General features: G+C 37.2%; 1 protein-coding gene across 1 annotated transcript; it reads right to left on the minus strand.

The window, feature by feature from the left end:
* Positions 1–4,478: 4,478 nt before the first annotated feature.
* Positions 4,479–24,151, minus strand: ttc33 (tetratricopeptide repeat domain 33). Its single transcript, XM_038308695.1, has 5 exons — positions 24,044–24,151; positions 23,503–23,733; positions 19,390–19,471; positions 10,751–10,882; positions 4,479–4,912 (listed from the first exon to the last, which is right to left on the minus strand). Exons 2-5 carry the CDS (start codon positions 23,730–23,732, stop codon positions 4,538–4,540), a joined length of 819 nt encoding a protein of 272 aa, XP_038164623.1. The 5' UTR covers position 23,733; positions 24,044–24,151; the 3' UTR covers positions 4,479–4,537.
* Positions 24,152–24,589: the final 438 nt, after the last annotated feature.

A 24,589-nucleotide genomic window follows, 5' to 3' on the forward strand; every position in this document is an offset into this window, starting at 1 on the left:
TTTGACCTTTATGCAAAAGACTTTGGTGAAAAAAATTAAATATTTGCTACATATAGATACTGATGGTAAAAAACAAAACAAAACTGCGACTAAATTAGCAAGCAGCTCCACTGTTCTACTAAAAGCAGGACAACCCAAATATATATATATATATATATATATATATATATATATATATATATATATATATATATATATATATATATATATATATATATATATATATATATATATATATATATATATATATATATGTATATATATATATATATATATATATATATATGTATATATATATATATATATATATATATATATATATATATATATATATATATATATATATATATATATATATATATATATATCAGTACCAAGTTTTCTGCTCTAGTCCATCTAAGTCTTGTTCCAGTAGCCAATTTGTCATCAAGTTGCCCTGGTTCCCTAGCAACTGACGCGGACCTTGTTAACCCGGGCGACGTCCGAGCCGGTATGGCTCTTGTATTGTGACCCCCAAACTGGGAGAGTGGCTACAGCAGATTCCAGGTAAAACATCAGAGGTCTCTGTCCAGAAGAGTGCAGTCCTAGGAACAGCTAAGATATGCGCAGAACCCTCAAAGAGGACCCGAGCTTGAGGATGACACATACCACCCCACGAGGGGTGAGAAAACAGTTTTTATATATATATATATATATATATATATATATATATATATATATATATATAGTATACAGATATTATATCTGGTAACCACATAAGTTTATCTTCTGAAATATACATTTTTCAATTTTAAAAATGTCTGCAAAAACAAAAATGACACTAGCAAACTGTTTTAATCTTTTTGCGTTAACAAATTAAATTTTTTTTTTTTGTTTGCAGGAGATTTTGAATTTCTTGTAAAATTATTCAGTTGAATGGTGATTTCACTGATTGGCCACCGCACTAATGTATGCATGTTTTTATCTTTGTAAGGGGAGCTAATAAGCTTCTAAAGGGCAGATTTACTTTGCTTTTGGTGATCTATGTGAGAGACCAAACTATTCACCCACTGACATGTCAATTTAATGGTAGTTGCTCCAAGGTATCAACCGTCCAGAGGCAGCCTTAGGTCTCAGATTTGCATGATAAATGTTTCCTAAAATGAGTCACTTGCACTCTTCTCCCAGATCAGTGGAGAGTAAAGTGAGTTCAGAGCCATTAGAAGGACTTGAGATGATTTAAGGTTATTTACGTTTTTTTCAGAGAGATTAATTTACGGAAACATGTAAGCACAAGAAGCACAGCAGAGGAATTGATGAATCAACAGGAATATCTCTCCATCTTCAACCGTCACACTACGCCTTTAAAAGCTCAACTGACTTGCTCAGACTTCAACATCTGTGCTCGGCGAAAACATGGAGAAGAAAGCAAGCCTGCTATTAGTCATGTGGCGTCTCCTGTCGGATGACCTTAGCCCAGTAGGACGTCTTTTGGATTAGTCAGACAGAAGCATGTAAGTCAACAACACATATGGTGTAGGAATGTCTCCAAACTGAGTTATGGTTGGAATCATATTAAAAAATATTGAAGTGCAGATGTTCTTTCAGAACATCAGTTCTGGCTTGAGCTGTGGAGCGGATGTTGAAAGGTTGTTTTTCTCCATTTTTAAAATTTTTTTATGTATATTCAACACAAAAAAAATGAATACTTTTTAAAATTTTAATATATATCTAATCAAACATACAGAACAATGTATTTCTTAAATCCATTTTCTGATCTTTAGATATGATTTAACCACAAGGTTATGAAAGAAAAACTACAAAAAAACTCACAAAAAGGTAAGAAAATCAAGGGACAGCTTAAACTCAGATCGACTCGTGTTTGTTCACTTGGTGACACTTTAACTGGATACAATTTACAGTTGTAACCCGTTTCTCCAACATCTGCTGACACAATAATTCCAAACAAATGTCAAATCTTACCTGACTTATTTAAAATGAATTTTTTACAGTGTATTTATATATATATATATATATATATATATATATATATATATATATATATATATATATATATATATATATATATATATATATATATATATATATATATATACACTCACCGGCCACTTTATTAGGTACATCTGTCCAACTGCTCGTTAACACTTAATTTCTAAGCAGCCAATCACATGGCAGCAACTCAGTGCATTTAGGCATGTAGACATGGTCAAGACAATCTCCTGCAGTTCAAACCGAGCATCAGTATGGGGAAGAAAGGTGATTTGAGTGACTTTGAACGTGGCATGATTGTTGGTGCCAAAGGGCTGGTCTGAGAATCTCAGAAACTGCTGATCTACTGGGATTTTCACGCACAACCATCTCTAGGGTTTACAGAGAATGGTCCGAAAAAGAAAAAACATCCAGTCAGCGGCAGTTCTGTGGGCGGAAATGCCTTGTTGATGCCAGAGGTCAGAGGAGAATGGCCAGACTGGTTCGAGCTGACAGAAGGGCAACAGTGACTCAAATAACCACCCGTTACAACCAAGGTGGGCAGAAGAACATCTCTGAACGCACAGTACGTCCAACTTTGAGGCAGATGGGCTACAGCAGCAGAAGACCACACCGGGTGCCACTCCTTTCAGCTAAGAACAGGAAACTGAGGCTACAATTTGCACAAGCTCATCGAAATTGGACAATAGAAGATTGGAAAAACGTTGCCTGGTCTGATGAGTCTCGATTTCTGCTGCGACATTCGGATGGTAGGGTCAGAATTTGGCGTCTACAACATGAAAGCATGGATCCATCCTGCCTTGTATCAACGGTTCAGGCTGGTGGTGGTGGTGTCATGGTGTGGGGAATATTTTCTTGGCACTCTTTGGGCCCCTTGGTACCAATTGAGCATCGTTCCAACGCCACAGCCTACCTGAGTATTGTTGCTGACCATGTCCATCCCTTTATGACCACAATGTACCCAACTTCTGATGGCTACTTTCAGCAGGATAATGCGCCATGTCATAAAGCTGGAATCATCTCAGACTGGTTTCTTGAACATGACAATGAGTTCACTGTACTCAAATGGCCTCCACAGTCACCAGATCTCAATCCAATAGAGCATCTTTGGGATGTGGTGGAACGGGAGATTCGCATCATGGATGTGCAGCCGACAAATCTGTGGCAACTGTGTGATGCCATCATGTCAATATGGACCAAACTCCCTGAGGAATGCTTCCAGCACCTTGTGAATCTATGCCACCAAGAATTGAGGCAGTTCTAAAGGCAAAAGGGGGTCCAACCCATTACTAGCATGGGGTATCTAATAAAGTGGCCGGTGAGTGTATATATATAAGTCCTTTATTTTATCTGGAAGTCCAAACATTTGTAGGTACCATTTTACCATAATAATCCCATTTCAGAATAAAACACTGAATTTGGTGTATTTGTAAAGTAATCATTCCCTTTTGAACATTTCCACATGTTATGACAATAAAAAGACAAACTTGTATGTATTTTACAAAGGGTTTTGTGATAAACCAACAGAAAATCCTTGAAATGTGTGTATATTTACATTCTTGTTTTACCCCAATACCCTAAAATCTACTACAGTGACAACAGCTGCCAATAAACGTCCATTATCTAGTAAACAGAGTCCATCCAAAAGTAGGTTAATCTCTAAATAAATAGAGCTGATGTATAAAGAAGTTGAGACAATTATTGATCAAACTTGATGAAATAGCAAAAATGTGGAAAACTGTGTTTGGTCACCATGAAAGCATCATCTTCATAAAACAGAATCATGGCAGCATTGTGGAAGATTGCCAGAGATGATGAAAGACTGGTTAAGTTAAAAACAGGGTGATTTGTCTTCCTGCTGATGAAAAACCTAAGATACTCAGCAAAAGTTGCAACAGAACAGATGTGATCAGAGCAAATTCATGCTGCAGATGAAGTTCAGACATAAATCCAATGTAGATGTGGCAAACAGCTACAATTAATGGTCACAGATACTATCCAACCTGATTGATCAGGACTCTGTTTACAAAGATAACTGGACCCTTAATGGAAAGCTGTCCAGATTGGCAGCTGGAATTCCAGTGATGGAAGGATGGTTCAGCGATGGATAGAGTCCATTTCTCTCATTGAAATTCATACAATTGCAACCATGTATGATTGAACAAAGATACTCTGTTGTGCTCCCCCACAAAAATAAACCTCTGATAAAATACATTAGAGTAGATTGTAACATGACAGAAAGTGGGAAGTTGTGAAACTGTGGGGCATCTGGATCCATTCTGGATCTGGATAAATTGAAGCAGGGGCTGCTTGCTGAACATTGACGTTAACTGAAACATAACTCTGGCGGCTGATCCTGCCTCGATCAATACCAGCCCTATGACTCATAATAAGCACAAAAACTCAGCAGTCTCATTGTAGTATTTTTGATGGTAAAAGGATGGGAACGCTACACACAAAGAGTTGCAATAACTATGACTTCTGCTTTATTTCTCCTAATGTTAGCTTTATGCTTTGCCCACAATAATCAGTTCAACATGAGAGCAGTTCAGAGTCCTCTTGCTTTAACAAACTCCTCCTTTGCTGGTGTATCTGCATCCTGTGATCCCTCTTCCCCACTCACTACACTTCGTACATTCCCCTCAGCATCGATGACCACGCTGGTCCTCCTCAACTCCTCGTAGTGCGTTTGTCTCTCAGCGACGGCCACACAGGCAGCTAGGACTTCATCTGACTCAAAGTCGTAGTCCTGCTCCAGCTCAGGGGCATTAAGAACCTGCTTTTTGGTCTCCTCCTCTTGTCTAATCTTCTCTTTGGTGGCCAACTGCTGCTTCTGTAAGGTCCATGCCCATTTCAAATCCTCCTGCCACAGGCTACGCTCTGAGGGACACAAGTGGATGGCAATCTGGAAGGACCTCACAGCCTGGGGGGAGAGAGGAGAGGATAAAAATGTGGAAACAGATGAGTGGGAAGTCTTTATATATCAGGTTTAATGGTGACTTCAGCAGACAAACAGTAAGACAGCTTGGAGCACATTCAGCATTTCTGAGAATATGACAACCCTTCTACTACACTTGACAGCCATAGCATTTTAAGAACAGCAGATCAATCTCTCTGTGCTGACGGATGAATTGGAGATTGCTTTGAAACTTATGGTTCCACTTAACAAAAAAACATCTTGTGGATGTGAACACACACAGGTGTCCTCCTTGATGAATGACCACTTGACTGCTGTGAAATGGTAAAATAAATTGAATCCTACAAGCTAATAAAGTAGACTAACGATCTAACAAATCAAGTCAGACAAATAGAGACTTGTCAATTACCTCAGTTAAAGGAGTGGAAAATGGGGAGAAGGCTGGTGGTTTACAGCAGATTTCAGCTTTTTAAATAAGCTGACCTTCAATAAACCTGAGGGGAGTTGGGGCAAAAGTAGACTTTAAAATGACAGATGCATCCCAGGTTTTTGATTCTCTCTTAAAAGGAAATTGGAAGAAGCATTTTTTTAGAGAGGCACCAATCCATCATTCTTTTATATTTTTTAAGCCTTCCTGCTATAAGCAAGAAACAAAAACAGACAACAAATGATAATTAGCCACATTAGCATTGAAATGTTCATTAATATCGGTCTAGTTTTGTGCTCAAAATATTGTTTTAACCTTTCTGGAATATAATAGAAAATCTGAAGATCACATTTGGAATCAGAATTTTACTGTCGCTTCATAAGGGTTTAAAAATATATTCTGTAAAGAGAATCTCGGTCAGGGCATCCAAAGTGTGATCCAAGGGCCATTAACAGCCCTTTCAGTGATTCTGCTAAACTACAGTTTGAGAATTGTACCAGTTTTGTCCATCTGCATGAAAAACTTGTGCTGATAGATTTTGTTTATTTCTAAGGGTTAGATCTTCAGAATTTGCAAAATACAGTTAATGTTTGGCAAATAACAATGACTCAACTCCCTTGTTGTACAGCATAGAAAGAAAAAAAAAGTGTGTAAAAAGAATTAAACTTCCCATTAAGAGAAACATTTATGTAATGTTCTTTAAGATTTAGCTTTACAATCATATATAGATAAGATAGATAAGATGCTTTATTTGTCATTATACATACAGAGAACATACAACAAAGTGTCACAGATCAGGCAGACCTGTGAACTTCTTGCAGTGCGGCAAGACTGCTAACCACTATTTCACCGTGCCGATCCTTTCATCACTTTTATCACTAAAATATCAGATGTTTACCCTTTTTTTAAACACCTAGAGCAGGCATGTCCAAAAGACTGTCCTCGAGTGCCACTGTCCTACAGGTTTTCATGGTTCTTGGTTTCAGCACAGCTGGTTTGGACGAATGTCAGATATAGAAGCCTGTTGCTATCAATGGAAATAAGCTGTGCTGAAGCAGGAAACCTCAAAAACCTGCAGGACAGCAGCAGAGGATCGAGTTAGGACACATCTGACCTAAAGACACAAAGGTTCACAATTTTTTGGGGCTTTAAATACTTTCAACATCCTAATTTTGGCTCAAGTGGTAAAAAGTTTTGAATTGATGCGATCTTGGTCCAAAATGCAAACAAATCCATCATGCTTAATAAGAAACATCAGTTAAAGGCTGAAAATAATAAAAAACAATGTTCCTGTTGTCTTCCATTAGGTTTTCTCCATTTAATTTACATTTTTTTGCAGCCTGGATGAACAAGTATGGACAGAGATAACAATGTCCAACTTTTAAACAACTCTATTAGTGAAAATATATAACTTTCAGTCTTCTGTCAATAACAACTTCCTTACTAAAGAGTATTTTCTTTAGCCTGATCTAGAAGAAACTGTATAATTTGAGTGAACTGTATTAAGTTTCATACCAACTAATCAGACTTGATGAGGATAAATATTAATTCCAGTTATCAGCTGATTTCTCAGTCCAACACTAATAATCCTGATTTTATTGATAACACGTTGATTTACATATGAAAGGACATGCTAAATTCACTTCCCAAAAAATTTATTTAGGGACTTCTATTCAAACTTTTAAAGATGCCTAGTTTAAACACAAAGCTTTATCTAAATAACTTTGTTTAGTTTAGAAAAAACAACCCAGAGACAGGCTACCTATGGCTAAGTGCAGGCAGACTGTAGAAGCCTCACATAGGCTTTCATCCTCACAGTGCTTCTACTTTCCACTTCCAAAGAACTGAAACAAATCCGACACCAATGAACCCATTAAAACCAAAATTTGCTCCATTTTACAGCTTTTTGATTCCCAACTGAAACTTCAGTTAAAATAAACTGTAATATAAGTGACTAACCTGGAAGATAAAATATAAGCAGATGAAAATTCTTCTAATATATTAACTTGGATATGCAAAAATAAATGTTCACATTGCCAAACTAACTGTTGTTAGGGGTGACTGACTGACTGTCACCTGACTGTACTGTAATCAACAGGATTAGACATACTGTCTTATTTTGTATATCAAATAAGTGATTTGAATCGTTATAAAAAATATGTTCTGGAGGAAAACATTGGAATAAATCGACCTCTAGGCTAATCATGATGGCAACATTTGTTGAATGATAAATTGTCTCAGAGATTTTAGAGATAAACTATAACTGTGGCATTAAATTTGAATCCAAAATACTTCTGCGCTGCAGCTGTCGAGATAAAACCAATTCCATCCCTGTTTTGTTTTTTTTGTTTTTTTTTATCTCAATAATAACACTCACATTAAAGGATAAAGGGATGGGTGGGTAAAGACTAATACAAAAGACTGAAATCATTTGGCACCGTGACTTTTTAGTGGAAAGAAAAGGGGACATGCAGGAAACAAAGAAACATCCATCCATTTTCCGTCACACTGCTTGGATTGCTAGGGGTGCTGGTGCCTATCTTCAGCTGTCTACGGGAAAAAGGCAGGGTACACCCTGGACAGGTAGCCAGTCTATTGCAGGGCAACACAGAGACAAACTGGACAAACAACCATTTACAAACACACTCACACCTAAGGAGAATTTAGGGAGCCAATTAACCTAACAGTCATGTTTTTGGACTATGAAAGGAAGCCGGAGTACCGGGAGAGAACCCACACATTCACAGGAAGAACATGCAGAAAGACCCGGACTGGGAATCGAACTTAGAACCTTCTTGCTCCAAAGCATCCGTGCTACCAACTGCATCAATATGCAGCCCACAAACAAACATGCAAACATAAATTATAAGCCATTTCTGGAGCCAAAATGCGTGTTTAAGTGTCCTCTCAGGAGCCAAAACATGTTCTAAAGTGCCATTTAGGGAACCATAAAGTTTGTTAAAGTGCCCTATCGAGAGACAAAACGTGTGCTAAAGTGCCCTCTGAGGAGTCAAAGTATGTGACAAATTGGCCTGAGCCAAAACACCTACTAAAGAGCCATATTGGGAGCAAAAATGTGTGCTATGGTGTCCTTTCAGGACCCAAAAGATACATCAAAATGCTCCTTTGAGAGCCAAAACGGGCGTTTCAGTGTCCTCTCTATAGCCAAAACGTGTGCTAAAGTGCCCTCTGAGGAGTCAAAGTGCGTGACAAAGTGCCCTAAGCCAAAACACTTACTAAAGAGCCATATTGGGAGCATAAAAATGTGTGCTATGATGTCCTTTCAGGACCCAAAAGATACATTAAAATGCTCCTTTGAGAGCCAAAATGGGCGTTTTGTCTTCAGTGTCCTCTCTATAGCCAAAGTGTGTATTAAATTGCCCTCTTGGAAGCCAAGGGGAAAGCTAAAGTGTCCTCTAGAGTGATAAGGGACTATATGTGCACTATAAGTGCCCTTTTTTCCGCCATTGCCCTTTAAAAAAATCTGTGCAAGCCAATTCATACCAGAAATTGTAAATTTTGTAATACCCTGGTGAATTAGGGGCAAAATAGCATTACAAGCTTTGTTTTGATATTTTTTCTGCACTGTTTCTATAACCGTGAAATAAATTTACTTGAAATAAAAAATAAATAAAAATAAAACAGAACAGTTGGATTAAAGCAAAAATGAGGATCAACCGAATTTCCAAACAGGCACAACCTGAACATGTTGGTACACACACTTTAAAACGGGATAGAACAAGTTGCACTAAAAATAGGATTTGTTTTGTCATTGCTAAGGGCTTCATTATACAAGAAGGCGTGTCTATATTTAGTTTACTTTGTGCTTAGGTAACTTTCAACACTTCCCATTGTTGTTTTTGGTGCTGTTGGACAGGTCTCCAGCTTTAAGGCATGCATGAGCGAGATCAACTGGAAGGGATTCTACCTTAAACCCAGAATGCTTAGCTTTCAGAGAGCCAACAAAGTAACTGATCCACAGGTTTCAATCACACAAGTCCTGGCGTGTTATGGGGCAATTTAGTCAATCATCTCAGCCACAGGCACCTGGGTGTGCTTCATATGAGGAGCATAAGCCTGAAGGCTGGAAGCTTCAAAAATAAACAAACTAGTAAATACAGTCATTTTTGAAGTGCCGTATAGGCTAGTTCCTTTTTTTCTTACGTTTAAGTTCCTAATCCAATTTTTAAAACCTGTGGGGAGTGTTGCCCGAGTGTTTAGAGCAGTGTGCTTGTGCTCCAAGAAGGTTGCAAGTAGCCGGTTCGATCCTCACAGCCTCATCTCTGGATTCCTGAGCAAAACCCTTAACCCCACACTGCTCCCCCAGCGCCACACGATGGCAGCCCACTGCTCCACAAGGGGATGGGTTAAATGCAGAAAGTGAATTTAAAATAAAGACATTTACATTTATAAACACAAAAATCGACCTACAAACTAAGCAAATGGATGGATAGATGGACAGATGGAAGGTTAACTGATACAGTGATTCCATTAAGCATCATCATGGACAGAAAAAAAGATGCATAATCTTGAACTGCTCGTAATTCCTCCTGTGACCTGGGAAATAACAGCTAGGGTGGGAAATGTCTCCCATCTTATACATGAAACTGCTGAATAGTTAGAGAACGCCTTTAATATATGACTGCTGCACCCTTGGTCAACTATAGGAGCACTATCAGAGATCTTCCATGCAGGCAGCTATTAGGTTTAAAATCATTCCTGATCCCTACAAAATCAAAATTCTCCAAATTCTCCAAATTCTCCAAATTCTCCAAATTCTCCAAATTCTCCTCTCCTCTCCTCTCCTCTCCTCTCCTCTCCTCTCCTCTCCTCTCCTCTCCTCTCCTCTCCTCTCCTCTCCTCTCCTCTCCTCTCCTCTCCTCTCCTCTCCTCTCCTCTCCTCTCCTCTCCTCTCCTCTCCTCTCCTCTCCTCTCCTCTCCTCTCCTCTCCTCTAAACTGGTTTTGGTATAAAGGTTAAAGCCTAAAGCCATAAAATGTAATTGTTATTGTTTGCTAGAATAAGGAAATGTTCTCCAAGCTGAGACTCAAAAAACAACCTACATGTTTGACTTACAACAGGATTTTTGAGGATATGCAAGATGATTATGACAAAATAAAAACACTCCCAGTAAGCCTGGAAGCAATTTAGTTACAACTGAATTAGTTACAAATTTTTTAAAGCTATTTCTCATCTATTTACACCGTGGCTTTTAATGTGCTGCTTCCGCCATACAGATAGATAATGACCTGAAACGGTGACAGAGAAGTGCTTCATCCAAGCTGCTTGTTCCCTAAAAGGCCTCGTTTCCAAAGTCTTTGTACAGAAAACTGTCTTAACAAATATGTAGTGTACTTGTTTAGCATTTGCAGTCAGTGACCAAACCTTTTATGCTCTTAGAAACACCACCTTACTCACCAAGTCTACCTCTCCCAGGTTGAGCTGCGCTCGGCCCAAAGTCTGCCAGCCCTCCCAGAACAATGGCTTGAACTTCACAGCCAGCTCTGCCGCTTTCACTGCTGGAAACACTTCATGCAGAATGGTCAGCACCTGCAGGAAGCATACATGGTACCAGGCTTAAACCAGGCTTCAGTGGATGCCATATCATAGACAATACATCATGGTGCTTTTAACCTCCTGATAAAGATGATGGATAGAGCTAAACTATTAATATCTTCATTTTTGAAGGAATACTGTTATTTGGCTTTTATTTAAGTGTTTCTGTCTATTTTCCCAGTAGAGAGTACATCACAAAGGCAGAATAAATTATACTGAAGTTGGCAATTCTAGTATACATGTGTTCTGTGTTCACCTAGCAGTGTTAAATATCATACCAGGTGGCCCTTTTATTATAAAAAATAACCAAATTTATCGACAGCCTGCACTAATTTCCACCATAGTTTACCATAGCAGCATAAAAAGAAATAGATTTTTTTGAAGTAAATAAAAGAAAAACTATAAAATAAATGTTTTCAAGAATAGTTAAACATAAAACTACTCCTCAAATATATAAATACTTACTTAAGTGTTAACAAAAGATGTAAAAGACATCACAGCTACACCTGAAAATATGGCTAAGTGCATAGCACTTACTTTTTAATTTATAGATTATAACTGTAGGCCTACAAATAAAATAAAATGTTTTAGCTACCTGTTTATTAAAATATCTACTGTATGTCATTTGTCTAGCTGAGACAAACTCAAGTTCAGTCTGTAAGCCACCTTAGAAAAAAAAACAAAACAGTAAGGACCCATTCCTTACACAGAAAAAACAAAAACAAATGTGGTTCTTGAAAATCGGCTTAAATAGGAAGGATTTCTGTGCTGCAAGCTGACAGAATTGGCAAAGACTTCCGGATGGGAGTGGAAACAGCTACAGGAAAACTAAAGTCTGGTTTTCTTCCGATTTAAGCCTGTATCCTGGCAATTAACCTGGAAGTAGCCAGATTGATATGTGTAGAACTGAGTTGAGTTGAGTGCAACGTTAAAAGTTGGTGGTTACGAGATGGACGCATTAGCAGGAGTCTTTCTAGATGGATTTGTTGTGAGACTGAAAATTCAGATCTCACAACAATCCAGCCTGCAGTGCAAGGTTAGGTTGCAATGACCCTCATGACAGAATTTACAAAGGAAAAATTTGCTTCTTTAGGGTCATTGGACTTAAGAAACTCCATAGATACACATCTAAAATGTCAGTAAATTGATATTTAGGATTATATTTGACATAAAAATCCTGACAGACATTTTTATTTTTCCCTCTTCTCTTTTTTCCTCATCAAGTCCTATAAGAGATCTGACTTTTTTCTCATCCCTTCCTCTCTTTTCCCTCCTTGCTCGCCCCTGTCCCCCTCCGTGTCAGTCCTTCTGTACTACAAACTCGTTAGCGCTTGTAAACCATCATAAGCTGGGCTATTTGCTTGGCTAGAATGCTCCTTTGGTGTTATGGCTTATTACTCATTGAGCAAATGGTGGAATAAATGACTTACTGACACATTGGCCCAGTTTCCTCCACTTCATAACGCTCTGGTTTTCTCATTAAGTGAGCTTGTTGCTAACTGATTCACAGAGCTGCCAGCAGTCGCACCTATTAGATTAAGTATATGGACTAAAACACTTGGCCAATGGTGGTTGGGGGCCTACTAATAATAAAGAAATGCATGTAATGTTTATATATTAGATTATTTGGGTTGCATTTTGTTTAACTTAGTATATTATTACAGGTAAAAGCCAGTAAATTAGAATATTTCAAAAAACTTGATATATTTCGGTAATTGCATTTAAAAGGTGTAACTTGTACATTATATTTATTCATTGCACACAGACTGATGCATTCAAATGTTTATTTCATTTAATTTTGATGATTTGAAGTGGCAACAAATGAAAATCCAAAATTCCGTGTGTCACAAAATTAGAATATTACTTAAGGCTAATACAAAAAAGGGATTTTTAGAAATGTTGGCCAACTGAAAAGTATGAAAATGAAAAATATGAGCATGTACAATTCTCAATACTCGGTTGGAGCTCCTTTTGCCTCAATTACTGCATTTATGTGGCGTGGCATGGAGTCGATGAGTTTCTGGCACTGCTCAGGTGTTATGAGAGCCCAGGTTGCTCTGATAGTGGCCTTCAACTCTTCTGCGTTTTTGGGTCTGGCATTCTGCATCTTCCTTTTCACAATACCCCACAGATTTTCTATGGGGCTAAGGTCAGGGGAGTTGGCTGGCCAATTTAGAACAGAAATACCATGGTCCATAAACCAGGCACAGGTAGATTTTGCGCTGTGTGCAGGCGCCAAGTCCTGTTGGAACCTGAAATCTCCATCTCCATAGAGCAGGTCAACAGCAGGAAGCATGAAGTGCTCTAAAACTTGCTGGTAGACGGCTGCGTTGACCCTGGATCTCAGGAAACAGAGTGGACCGACACCAGCAGATGACATGGCACCCCAAACCATCACTGATGGTGGAAACTTTACACTAGACTTCAGGCAACGTGGAACCTGTGCCTCTCCTGTCTTCCTCCAGACTCTGGGACCTCCATTTCCAAAGGAAATGCAAAATTTGCTTTGGTCAGAAAACATGACTTTGGACCACTCAGCAGCAGTCCAGCTCTTTTTTTCCTTAGCCCAGGTGAGACGCTTTTCGCGCTGTTTCTTGGTCAACAGTGGCTTGACACGAGGTATGCGGCAATTGAAACCCATGTCTTTCAAGCGTCTCTTGGTGGTGGATCTTGAAGCACTGACTCCAGCAGCTGTCCACTCCTTGTCAATCTCCCCCACATTTTTGAATGGTTTTTTTTTTCACAATCTTGACTAGAGAGCGGTGATCCCTATTGCTTGTACACTTTTTCTGACCACAGTTTTTCCTTCCCTTTGCCTCTCTATTAATGTGTTTGGACACAGAGCTCTGAGAACAGCCAGCCTCTTCAGCAATAACCTTTTGTGTCTTTCCCTCCTTGTGCAATGTATCGATGGTCGCCTTTTGGACAGCTGTCAAATCTGAGGTCTTCCCCATGTTTGTGTAGGCTTCAGAACTGGACTGAGAGACCATTTAAAGCCCTTGCAGGTGTTTTGAGTTAATCAGCTGATTAGTTTGTGGCACCAGGTGTTTTCAAAATTTAACCCTTACACAATATTCTAATTTTTGTGACACATGGAATTTTGGATTTTTATTTGTTGCCACTTCAAATCATCAAAATTAAATGAAATAAACATTTGAATGCATCAGTCTGTGTGCAATGAATAAATATAATGTACAAGTTACACATTTTGAATGCAATTACTGAAATAAATCAAGTTTTTCAAAATATTCTAATTTACTGGCTTTTACCTGTATATTAAAAACATATGCCCTGTATGCCTCTGGGAATTTTCGGCTGCATTATACAGGTTGATAGAGAGACGGCCTTCATCACAGCATAAAATACTGATATGCTAAAATAGGCTACTGATAACCTTGTAAGACAGTCTGTGGATTGGCGGCGGTTTTTATAAAGGCTGCCAACATTTCCAAATCGGCAATGTCTCATTACAGAGGATGAATTGTCAAACAGGTCAAATATAGCCGTTATGAGATAAAACAATGATAGATTAAAATGATGCCATTCTCTTTTCTTCTCTCACTCACAGCCGCAGACACAAACAAATGTCTCTACATAAAGAAAAGTGTTTTCACTGTATTCCTTAATCCATGTGCTTCCATTGAGTGCATTCTGACCAATCAACTGTTACCGAAAATAGCTTCCTCAGAAACATTATCTACTTGAAAGTGTGTTATCAGTGTGACCTGGTAGCGCTAAGTAGACTGCATTCACTGACCGCATATGGTTTGAAATGTCTTTGCTGTCAGCCACCGATTAAGACCAACCAGTTATTAAACATAGTAAAGTTTTTTATTTAAAATGTGTGTTTCAGCTTAGAGTATGCATCATATGTTACAATCAAACTGCGGAATTTGTTCATCCTTAAAAGAAACAAATACAAATCCTGTGGTAAACAGGATTTATTTGAGTTGTTAGATATCTAAAACTGATTAACTAATAAACATAAAATCCGAATATTTACCCCTTGTTTATATATATATATATATATATATATATATATATATATATATATATATATATATATATATATATATATATATATATATATATATGTGTGTGTATACAATTACTTCTACATTTTGCCAAAATAGAATAAAAATGTCATTTTCTAAGAATTGAAATTTGTGTATCGTCTTTTAGATCAGTTCCTTTAAATGATTTTAGCTGTCTATTTTACACACCTACTATAAAATGTAACACATACAATATTGAAAGTTTTAAGTGCAATAAAGTTGGTTAGTATTTACTTCCCTAAATGTGTTCTGTTAGATTAGAAAGGGTCCAATACAATTTAAATAGCTTTTTTTCCCCAGTAAACTTGAAGGTATTAGCAGTAGATATTTGTAAAAGTGTTAATTATTCATTCTCTTTAAGGTTTATAATTTTACACATGAACTTAAGGAGCACTGTGGAAAGCAGCAGCTTCAGTTTTCCCTTAAATCTCTGTGACCCGACCTCACATGTATCCTGGTTGAAGTGAACTCATTCCCCTCTTAAATCTATTAAACACACTTTGGTATGAGCTTACCTGCTACTTTTTCATCTGTGATATTTTATCCCTACAGCTCTTCCCAGAATCTAAAACATTTTGCTCTCAGGTGTACAAAAGCATAAAACAGATTTCACTCATTTATAATAAATCAAACAAAGATAAAGCTAAAATGCAAAGGCTGTGTTTGAAAATATAAGTACAGCACCTGATTTAACGGCTTGTGAAACGACCTTTAGTAGCAACGATCCTAAAGCAGTCTGCAAAACTTTTATCAGTGTCTTGCATCACCCCGGAGGGACTGGGAGCCCCTCTTCTTTGCAACACATTTCCAGTTCACTGAGTTCATGCAGTCTTCTTAACATCCCAACACAGTATCTCAATCATACTAAAGTCTGGACTTTGACTAGCAACTTATTTCTTTCTTTTTTTTTTTGTCGTTCTGTAGATTTTTCATTGTTAAAGGGTTCATTGACCTGCTGCATGGGCAATTTTTGAACAAGCTTAAGCTATTGAAGAGATAATTTAACATTTATCTCTCAAAAAATTAATTTTTATTTATTATAACTTTTTTAAGTTCTGTGATATTTCAGTTATTAGTGTGAATTTACCATCTTCTTTAATGTGAGGTTTTCTAAACTTTCAAGTTCAACTCTAGTGGTTGAAAATAAACCTTCCAGAAATTAATAGTTAAGTTTATAAAAAGGTAAAACTGTTATAAAATTAACATATAAATCATATAAAAGAACTTTGATTAGCCAGCTCATTTGAAATATTTGGACCTTTATAAACCTTCTTCCTAAGAACACTAAGTAATGAAAATTCAAAACCATTCAGATTCAAGCCATGCCCAACCCTTGCAGGAACTTTAAGGCTAATGTGCTCAAGTACCAGCTTTTCAAAGCTCTTCATGGCCACCAATGTTAAGTGCAACTTTGTGGACTGAAATCATGAGGAGGCTTTTTTTTTCCTGACAGGGTTCTGTCTTTTAGGGATGTTTTCTATTCTCCCGTCAAGTTTTTTCAGATCTAACATGCTAACTGAGAGCTGTAGATGCTGCGTTGGAGGTCTTGGGTTTATAACAGTTTCTCTGAGAAATGGTTTCTCTGACCCAAAGTGAAATTCACAGAGATGTCAACTTCTAGGAAAATTGGCATTGTGTGGCCTTAAGAAAACTCTCTAATTTTGTTTGAGAGGAACAGTGGATTCCCTCTGGTCATTTATGATGTGGTTTAAACCTCCCTTTATGGAGGTGCTTCCATTTGCTGATGATCAATTAAAGGTGTAGTGGAGGATGTTCTTTTTCCAGTTGGACCATCAAAATAAGTGGTCCTCCTAATTGTCAATCATTCTGGTGATATGTTTAAGTAAGGCTGTCTTAGATGCTCAAAACCCATTTTCACTTACCGGTGGAGAGTCTGACATAGTGGGAAAAATTACAAATCTTCTTTGGAAAGTAAGCTTGTATGAGCGATTCAAACAGCAACTTTTAAACAGAGAAAGCATGAGGAGAAAATAGGTTGCTGCATGCTCTCGCCCGCGTATAATAGAGATTGCATTTCGGGAGCGGGTACAGGGTTGTGCATGTGCATTTTAAAAAAAAAAATCCTCCACTATACCTTTAAGAAACTGTATTTGATTAGAAACATAAAGGCTGCTTTTCCCGTCCAGAATTCTATAGAAGAAATAAAACTTTACATTGAGTGTTAAATTAGTATGATTTAGTAAAGATAAAGTAGCATTTAATTTTTCCTTTTTTATTGCAGCGGAGAATATTTTTATTACCTATTGAAAACTTAAACCCTAATATAATGGTTTTCAACCATTACTGCATCAGTGTTACTTACGCTTACTATGAAATCAAAGTAAAACCAGTTATAATACACCAAAATTAGAATATCTTAAATTACTACTAACAAAAAGTAGGGTCCCTTTTATGATGGATACATTTGCAAGGAGGAGAAATTTGTACAGATGATGCCAGCTTTGGACACCCAGGAAGTCGGATGTGCTGGGCTAAATAATTATCAAATTAAGGTGGCACAGAGCATTGAAAGGAAGAAAAGCATTAGCATCATCAGCACATGTCTTCTGAGCAATGATGTGGATCTAAAGTGTGTCGTCTCTTTTTTTTTTTTCCTTTCATGGATGCAAAATGATCAAGAAGAGTAAGAGGAGCTGTGCTCCATATACATAAGAACCCTGTAATAGACTAAGTAATCTGAGTACGGTTTGTGTGTAAAGTCTTCGTGGCATGAGATGAAAAAAAAAAAAAAAATCGAAACACGAAAACTGTTTGGGGAAGAGTTTTTTCCAGACCTGCTCCTCTAATGATTTCCTTCTCAAATTTCCTGTAATGGACAATATCATATTAGGCATGGAATACTCAATGTGATGAGAAGGACGATGGTTACCATGAGAGGGTTTATTGTGTTAGCTTATATTGTATTAGTTATAGTAAATGGATAAATAACGGGAAGAGCTCAGTTTTGCCAGACTCCACCCTTGAACATCAGTACTGTTCTGCTGAGTAGAGACATGCTGGCTTTTTTAATCACGCAACTGAAATAAGAAGGAGAAATAGATTCAAGACTGAGGCGTCCGGGAGAGTGGCTGTTAGAAACCAGCTTTAATCCTCAGCTTCATGAGGTGATGGCAAAGAAAAACACATTTCTTAAAGCTTTTCCATGCAGGTTTGGGGAAGTTTCAGGTTTTTAATTTACAAATTATATGAGAACAATAGTACTAATACCTCCTGATTTGGATTTTAAGTAATGGACAAAAACATTATAACTAAAAAATATATACCCGGTATATAAATCTAAAATAGGCTGATGTTCATACAGTATGTACTCAGACCTAAAACAGCACCCTAATTAAGATGCAATGTGACAAACGTGTCCATGACTTAACACCCAAACTAACTTCAGGGATTTATCGAAAACGTTAATGCTGTGGATCGTCCGCAGAGTATCCCCACCGCGGTTGATCGCAACCACTTCAGTCAATCAGCGTGGTTCAACCCAGGGAAACCACGGAGCATCCTTGAAGTGCCCCAGAAGATCTAAAATAAGCTGCAGGTCTATGTATTAACGCTTGGAGTCCTCATCAATATGGAGTACAGCTGATCGTTCAGAGAGGAAGTCAGTTGCTAAGAAGCAAAGTGGATCCAGTGGAGTTCCAGTGAAACCGTACATGTCTGACTGTGGATCAAATTTTACTTTGAAACATCAAAACAACATGACCTGCAGCTTGAGTACAGAACCACAGGAGAATCTGATTTCATACGACACCTTGGAGAATGAAGTGTTTATTTTGGAGGTGGAAAAACACCATTTTATACTGCATGACTCACCGTTTTATAAAGAGAACACCAGAAAGAAAAAAGGCTCGGTCTGAAAGGTAGTGTGACCAGATAAAGAGCAACCATGCATGACACGGGTTCTATTGCCCAAATAACCACTTTATTGCTCTATTTAAGGCCTACATTCATATACTACTACTGTGTGACGATAAAAACATTACATGATCTGCTTTCAGTGGCACCCCAGGGACAGGGAACCTTTAATAAGAAGCAAACTTTCTGATCTGCATTCAAGGCCCCATCTCCACTGTTACACATGGTGAAGGCAGCATCATGCTGTGAGAAACTGTTCTTCAGCAGAGAAAGAAACTAGTAATCCTGAAAAAAACCTTCTAAAAAGTGCAAAACATTTTGGATGAGGCCAAAGGTTCTCCTTCTAGCAGGACAATAACTTTTTATAGAGCCTTTCCTACCGATCTGACAGCTTAAGCTTGGAGAATATTAAAAGGTAAACACATAAAGCTGGTTAAAAAGTAATAACTAAGGTAGTTAAATCTTCATTGTGTATTTCGATCATATATCATTACTGGGATGTGGCAGAATCTAAAATAGACAAGAAATTTGCAAGGCAATCACAGAGAAATCAATGAGTTAGAAACTTTATACCTGAGATTTCATTTCGTACAGCAGTGAGTTGTCTGGAGTCAGCTGAATAGCCTCATCCCACTTCTTTATGGCCTCCCAGTGCCTAAAAAAAACAGACACATGGTTATGACTACTCATAACTACAGTATGACTGTTCTACACCAGCAGGGTGCTGAAATTATGTTTTCATAACTTTGTTTTGTAAAGTTATACAGTCATTGCTGACAGATGTTACACAAGTTATTTAACTAAAACAGGGTTTGCTTTGTGGATTTAAGGACGTGATTTTTCCTGATTATTTCTGCAAACAGATATTTGTTAAACTTGTCTGAGTCATGTTTCAGTTTAGCAGATCTTTTTTTTATATATATATTCTGTGCCTCATTTATATCTCCTTCAAGATTTCCAAGAACTCACTGCTTGACCATAGGTAGATCTAAAAAAGTCAAACAATTCCCAGAACAATTTGCTGTGTGGACCTTTTGAATAAAAAAAAAACCCAACAGGCTTCCTCCACAGCACCTGTCCAACGGTCTGGCAGCATAAGAGACTTAAATAAACAGAAAGCTCCCTGCTGTTAAACACAGGCTGGAAATCAGAGCCTGCAAGGTGTTAATGTTAACTACCGGTTTCAATTTGAGCTACTCAGAAAATAAATAAAGAGGATTTACATGAATTTGTTTATAGGGTACATAAACTCCTCTCAATCTGAGCAGCTATAACCACTGCTTTGCATACATTTGCTCTTCTAGCACATATTTACTCTTTGAACGTGCTAAATTGACATGAATCTATGAAAACCGTCACCTCATGGTCAATATTGACTCAAAACAAGTTTCCCAACCCGTGAACAAAGGCTGAGGTGGAGTCATAAGTTCGACCTTCCTAATTTCATGTCAGCAGCTTTTACAGATTACATTAGATGGAGAACCTTAAAAATTCAAAAGCAATTAAGGCCACAAAACGAGGCAGTTAATCATGATTGGGTGACTTAAATCATGAATCATGAAATATACCAGTCGTGTTATTATCAGAAGAGCTAACTGAGAAAAGAAGGAACTGAGGAAGTGTGGAAATCTTTCAACTGCATGAGGCAAAGTAGAAAATTAGGCAATCAGACACATGAGCCAAGGAGCCAAACAAGCCTTCTATGATGAATCTTTCTATCTCTGTCTATCGGTTAAAGACGGGTTAGAGAAACAGGACTGCAAAGAGAGCAATAACTTCTATTTTTCTTAACAATGTAAACAAAAACATGTGAAATTTAAGATAACAGATAAACAGGAGCTTAGCAGTTTGTCTAAATGCTGAGAACAGCAGAGGAATGGAAAGTTGGGACCATTCGATACAACAATCTGAGAAAAGAGAAGCGCTTCTCACACGATGTAAGTCGGGCAAGGTAACAGGTATCAAAGCCCTGGGGAGGGGGAAAACATTTAAGTCAGTTTAACAGAATCATAAAGAAAGCGTCAGTTTTATTTATTCCACAGTACGGTGAACAGAATAGCGTTCTTCACCTTTGGCTTTACATTGTTGCTCGCCTGGAAAAAAAGAAAGGGGGCTAAGTTCTCAAACACTCGTAGAAAAAAAGAATATGGCTGCTTGGGAATATGTTGGGGTAAATACAGCAAAAAATCATTCTTATTAAGGAAATTTGGCTTTAACAAAAAAAAAAAAAAATCACCATCAGATAAGATTCTGAATCTCAATCCGAATTCATGATTTAAACATTTTTGTTTAGTTGTGTCTTTAAAACAGAAGCGAGACTTTTGAATTAAGAACATCTTCCCATCTATTTATTCAATAATATATATCATAATAAATTACTTTTTCAAACTTAAAAACAATGTCAACAACTTACAAAACCAGAGGATGTTAGAAATGACCAATTAAACCATTTTATCTCGAGAAAGAAAATCCCACAGGTGGACAAGTGTAAGTCAAAGAAATGAGTAAACAGTAAAAATATATTGAGGAAGGCTGTGAATCATATGTTAATAATATATGGCAGCATATTAAGTTATAAATGTGAGGGGGGGGGGGGGGGGGGGGGGGGGGGTTTCCACAGCATTATGTTAAAAGTTTACGATGCCCAACAAATAAAAAAAAAACAGATGTTATAAAACAGTCATATTTAATCTAGTAAAATATTGACAATGTGTTGGCAGTAAAGACATCCATGGGTAGAATCACACCTTCACCAATGAACAGGCTATGATCAAAGGCAGAACGGAGGAGCTCGTCGGTTACATCTGAAGCATCCAAACGCCTGTAATAAGAAACTCAAATCAAAGGTCAATATTGTTAGAGACAAAACGCCCCTTCACCAATCTCCATGACCAGACACCACCTCAAATCTCTAAGCACCCATTACGCGGCACGACCATGGCATCATTTCCAAGCAAAATCCACTTTCTCCAGGAAAACAGGATTACAGGCAGTAGCTAAAGGCCACAACATCACGTCCTCTACACAAACAGGGTTTGTCTATGTGCTTTGATTGAAAAGGTCAACAGGTACAACATGTTAAAATCACACCGACAATCAAGAGACTTCTACATTTGTTATTCAAAGTTATAAAAAAAAAAAATGAAGAATTATTTGCATAAATTTTAATTGCAACATTTATTCACTAGAAAACTGAAAAAACAAATGCTTTAGTTGTTCAAACACAAATTTTTAGCTTTTTTGCATTTTAAGTTTTGTTTTTTTGTGAGACAGTTGAAATGTAAGCTGTATGCAATGCTGCCCTCTTCTGGACAACTGGTGGTAGCAATGCCAAGCAACTTTTGAGCCTGTTAAATCATTATGGAGAATCATTGGGAAATGTGTATTCATTACTACATCTTTTAAAAACACATGTAATACATACAGGACATTTTTTTTAGATTTTGTTGTGCAAAATATTTGGCTTTTAGACATAAAAAAAATGTGTTGATCAGTTTTCTTTTCAATCTTCAGAGATATTAAAGTAAAAAAGCTTTAACATTCCTCAGAAAAAGCTGGAATAAAAATGAATATTGCAAATATTCTTTATTTTTAGGATTTCATAACTGCAATGTGTCCCTATCAGATTTGTTTTTTAGTTCTTACAATCAGCTTCTTCTTTAGTATCCTGCAGGGACACTATCCAATCCCTTTATTTGCTGAATAATTCTGTGGACTAAACATACCCCATAATCTCTAATGCTCAAGAAGACCAAGCATCATTATTTTTAAACCTTTTTCTTAATCCTAAATTACATTTATATTATTTTCTATTGTAACACATATGTTCTAATTTGCATTAATTTTTAATTAAAAAAGACTGCTTTGAGAGGAACGTGTGGTCTAAATCAAACTTTAATAAATCACACAAAGCACAGTTTAATTTGTTTTTGCTTACCCAGAATTTAATGATACCACAGCTTACCTCACTTTCAAATAGAGAGCTTTCTCAGAGAGAATGTTTTGGTTTTGGTAAGAAGTTGTTGCACTGAGAAACAATTCTATAGAAAATTAAAAAATAACCTTTAATTCCACTTAATTCACTCCATCTTCAAATTCCATATTCCTCTACCAAACATCACCTTTATGGTTTACAAAATTTAGTAGACCTAAATAAAAACTGGAAATCTAAATCCGCCTGGACAACCTTACCAGAATAAACTGTAATAAAATAAATAGTACCGTACTCTAAAGATGTCATCCATATGGATTAAACATCTAACAGATCTGCACCCCTATCACACTTTGTTATACTTTTGGCATTTTCCCTGTTTGTACTTTTGTCACTTTTGCCTACTAATGCCATATTTGCATGCACCTGTTTTTATTGGTAGTGAATAAAAGGATCTTTTAAACTCTTAGTTGGGGTAAACATCTGTAAGCCGCTACAACCCTAAAAGATGTAAGAGAGATTTTAAATACAATTGATAAGTCGATTTCAACAGGATATGAAGGGATTAGGAGATTATCCCTGTTTCTTCATCAAAAAGGAACAGTAAACTGTTATGGCTCTAATAGCTTTTTATTTTAACTTTTTTTATTGTATTTAAACTAAATTTTGTCTGATTTTTGGGTCTTGTGTTTAATTTTCTCCTTACTATCAATATCCCTGTGTGATGCTTTAAAAACATTGACAGGTTGCCTCACCTGCCCTCCTCAGCCAGCCTGGTCCCTTCCTCTTTCAGCCTCCTGCTCTTCGCAGCACAGTCCTCCAGCAGGATCTCCTTCTTCCGTTTGATGGCGTGCAGCCAGTCCACCTCCTCATCCCGATCGACCTCACTGTTATTTTCACTTCTCTCCTCTTCGGCCTCAAACTGCTCAACCACTGACTTTGAAACCCTCTCCCCAATCTTCCTCTTCCAGCCAAATGAGGCCATTCTGCAAGAAAAACACCGGGCTTTTATTGTGAAACACTGGTTAAACAAACCTACTACGGTATGACACCAAGGAAGGATACTGTCCCTTATAAACAGAACTTATCTAAACAGATATTACATATGAATGATTGCTTTATAGCTCTAAAACGTTAAAAGGTGGAACGTTGCTAGCTAGAGTTAGCATCAGCACCTGTGTTACGTTTCCGACACAATAAAGTTTGCTTAACATATTCCACTTTATTTTTACTGGACTTTAAAACATTATTACAAATATAACCAGATAATTAGAGAGAGACTGTAAATACACATACATTTACAGCTTTACCATATGCAAGAATACGCTAAATCTAGTCGTCCGCCATTGTTTTCAACCTTTAAAGGTGCGTTCAATGTACACTGTACAACCAGGATTTTGGAAACATTTCTACGTCTGAACTAAAGTTTTAAAGGCTAAATATATTCTGAGTATAGCCAACAGTTACAAATGCAGCCCTGTGATCTAAAAAAAAAAAAAAAAAAACAGTAATTACAAATAAACATCATCTAAACCATAAACCCACAAGTGTCCTGCCATTTGTCTAAACTTAAACGGTTTAACGTTATTCCAAAATGTTGTTTGCTAAGAATAGGTAGAGTAGAATAAATCCCCATGAACTGATTTAAGAATAAAGGTAGACTATCGAGAGAAATATCGTTTTTTTTTTTGTTTTTTTTTATAAAAATAATGAGCTCCAAGGGCTCTTTTACAAGTTCCCCCGATTAATCAAAAACACTTAAAGGGAGCATCACCCGGAAGCTGATTACATCATATTTCAAAATAAAACCAGCTTTTAAATATAAAGGCCAAATCAGCAGTA

Source organism: Cyprinodon tularosa, unplaced genomic scaffold (assembly GCF_016077235.1).
Source record: "Cyprinodon tularosa strain WSP-4 unplaced genomic scaffold, ASM1607723v1 ctg643, whole genome shotgun sequence".
NCBI classification, from domain to species: Eukaryota; Metazoa; Chordata; class Actinopteri; order Cyprinodontiformes; family Cyprinodontidae; genus Cyprinodon; species Cyprinodon tularosa.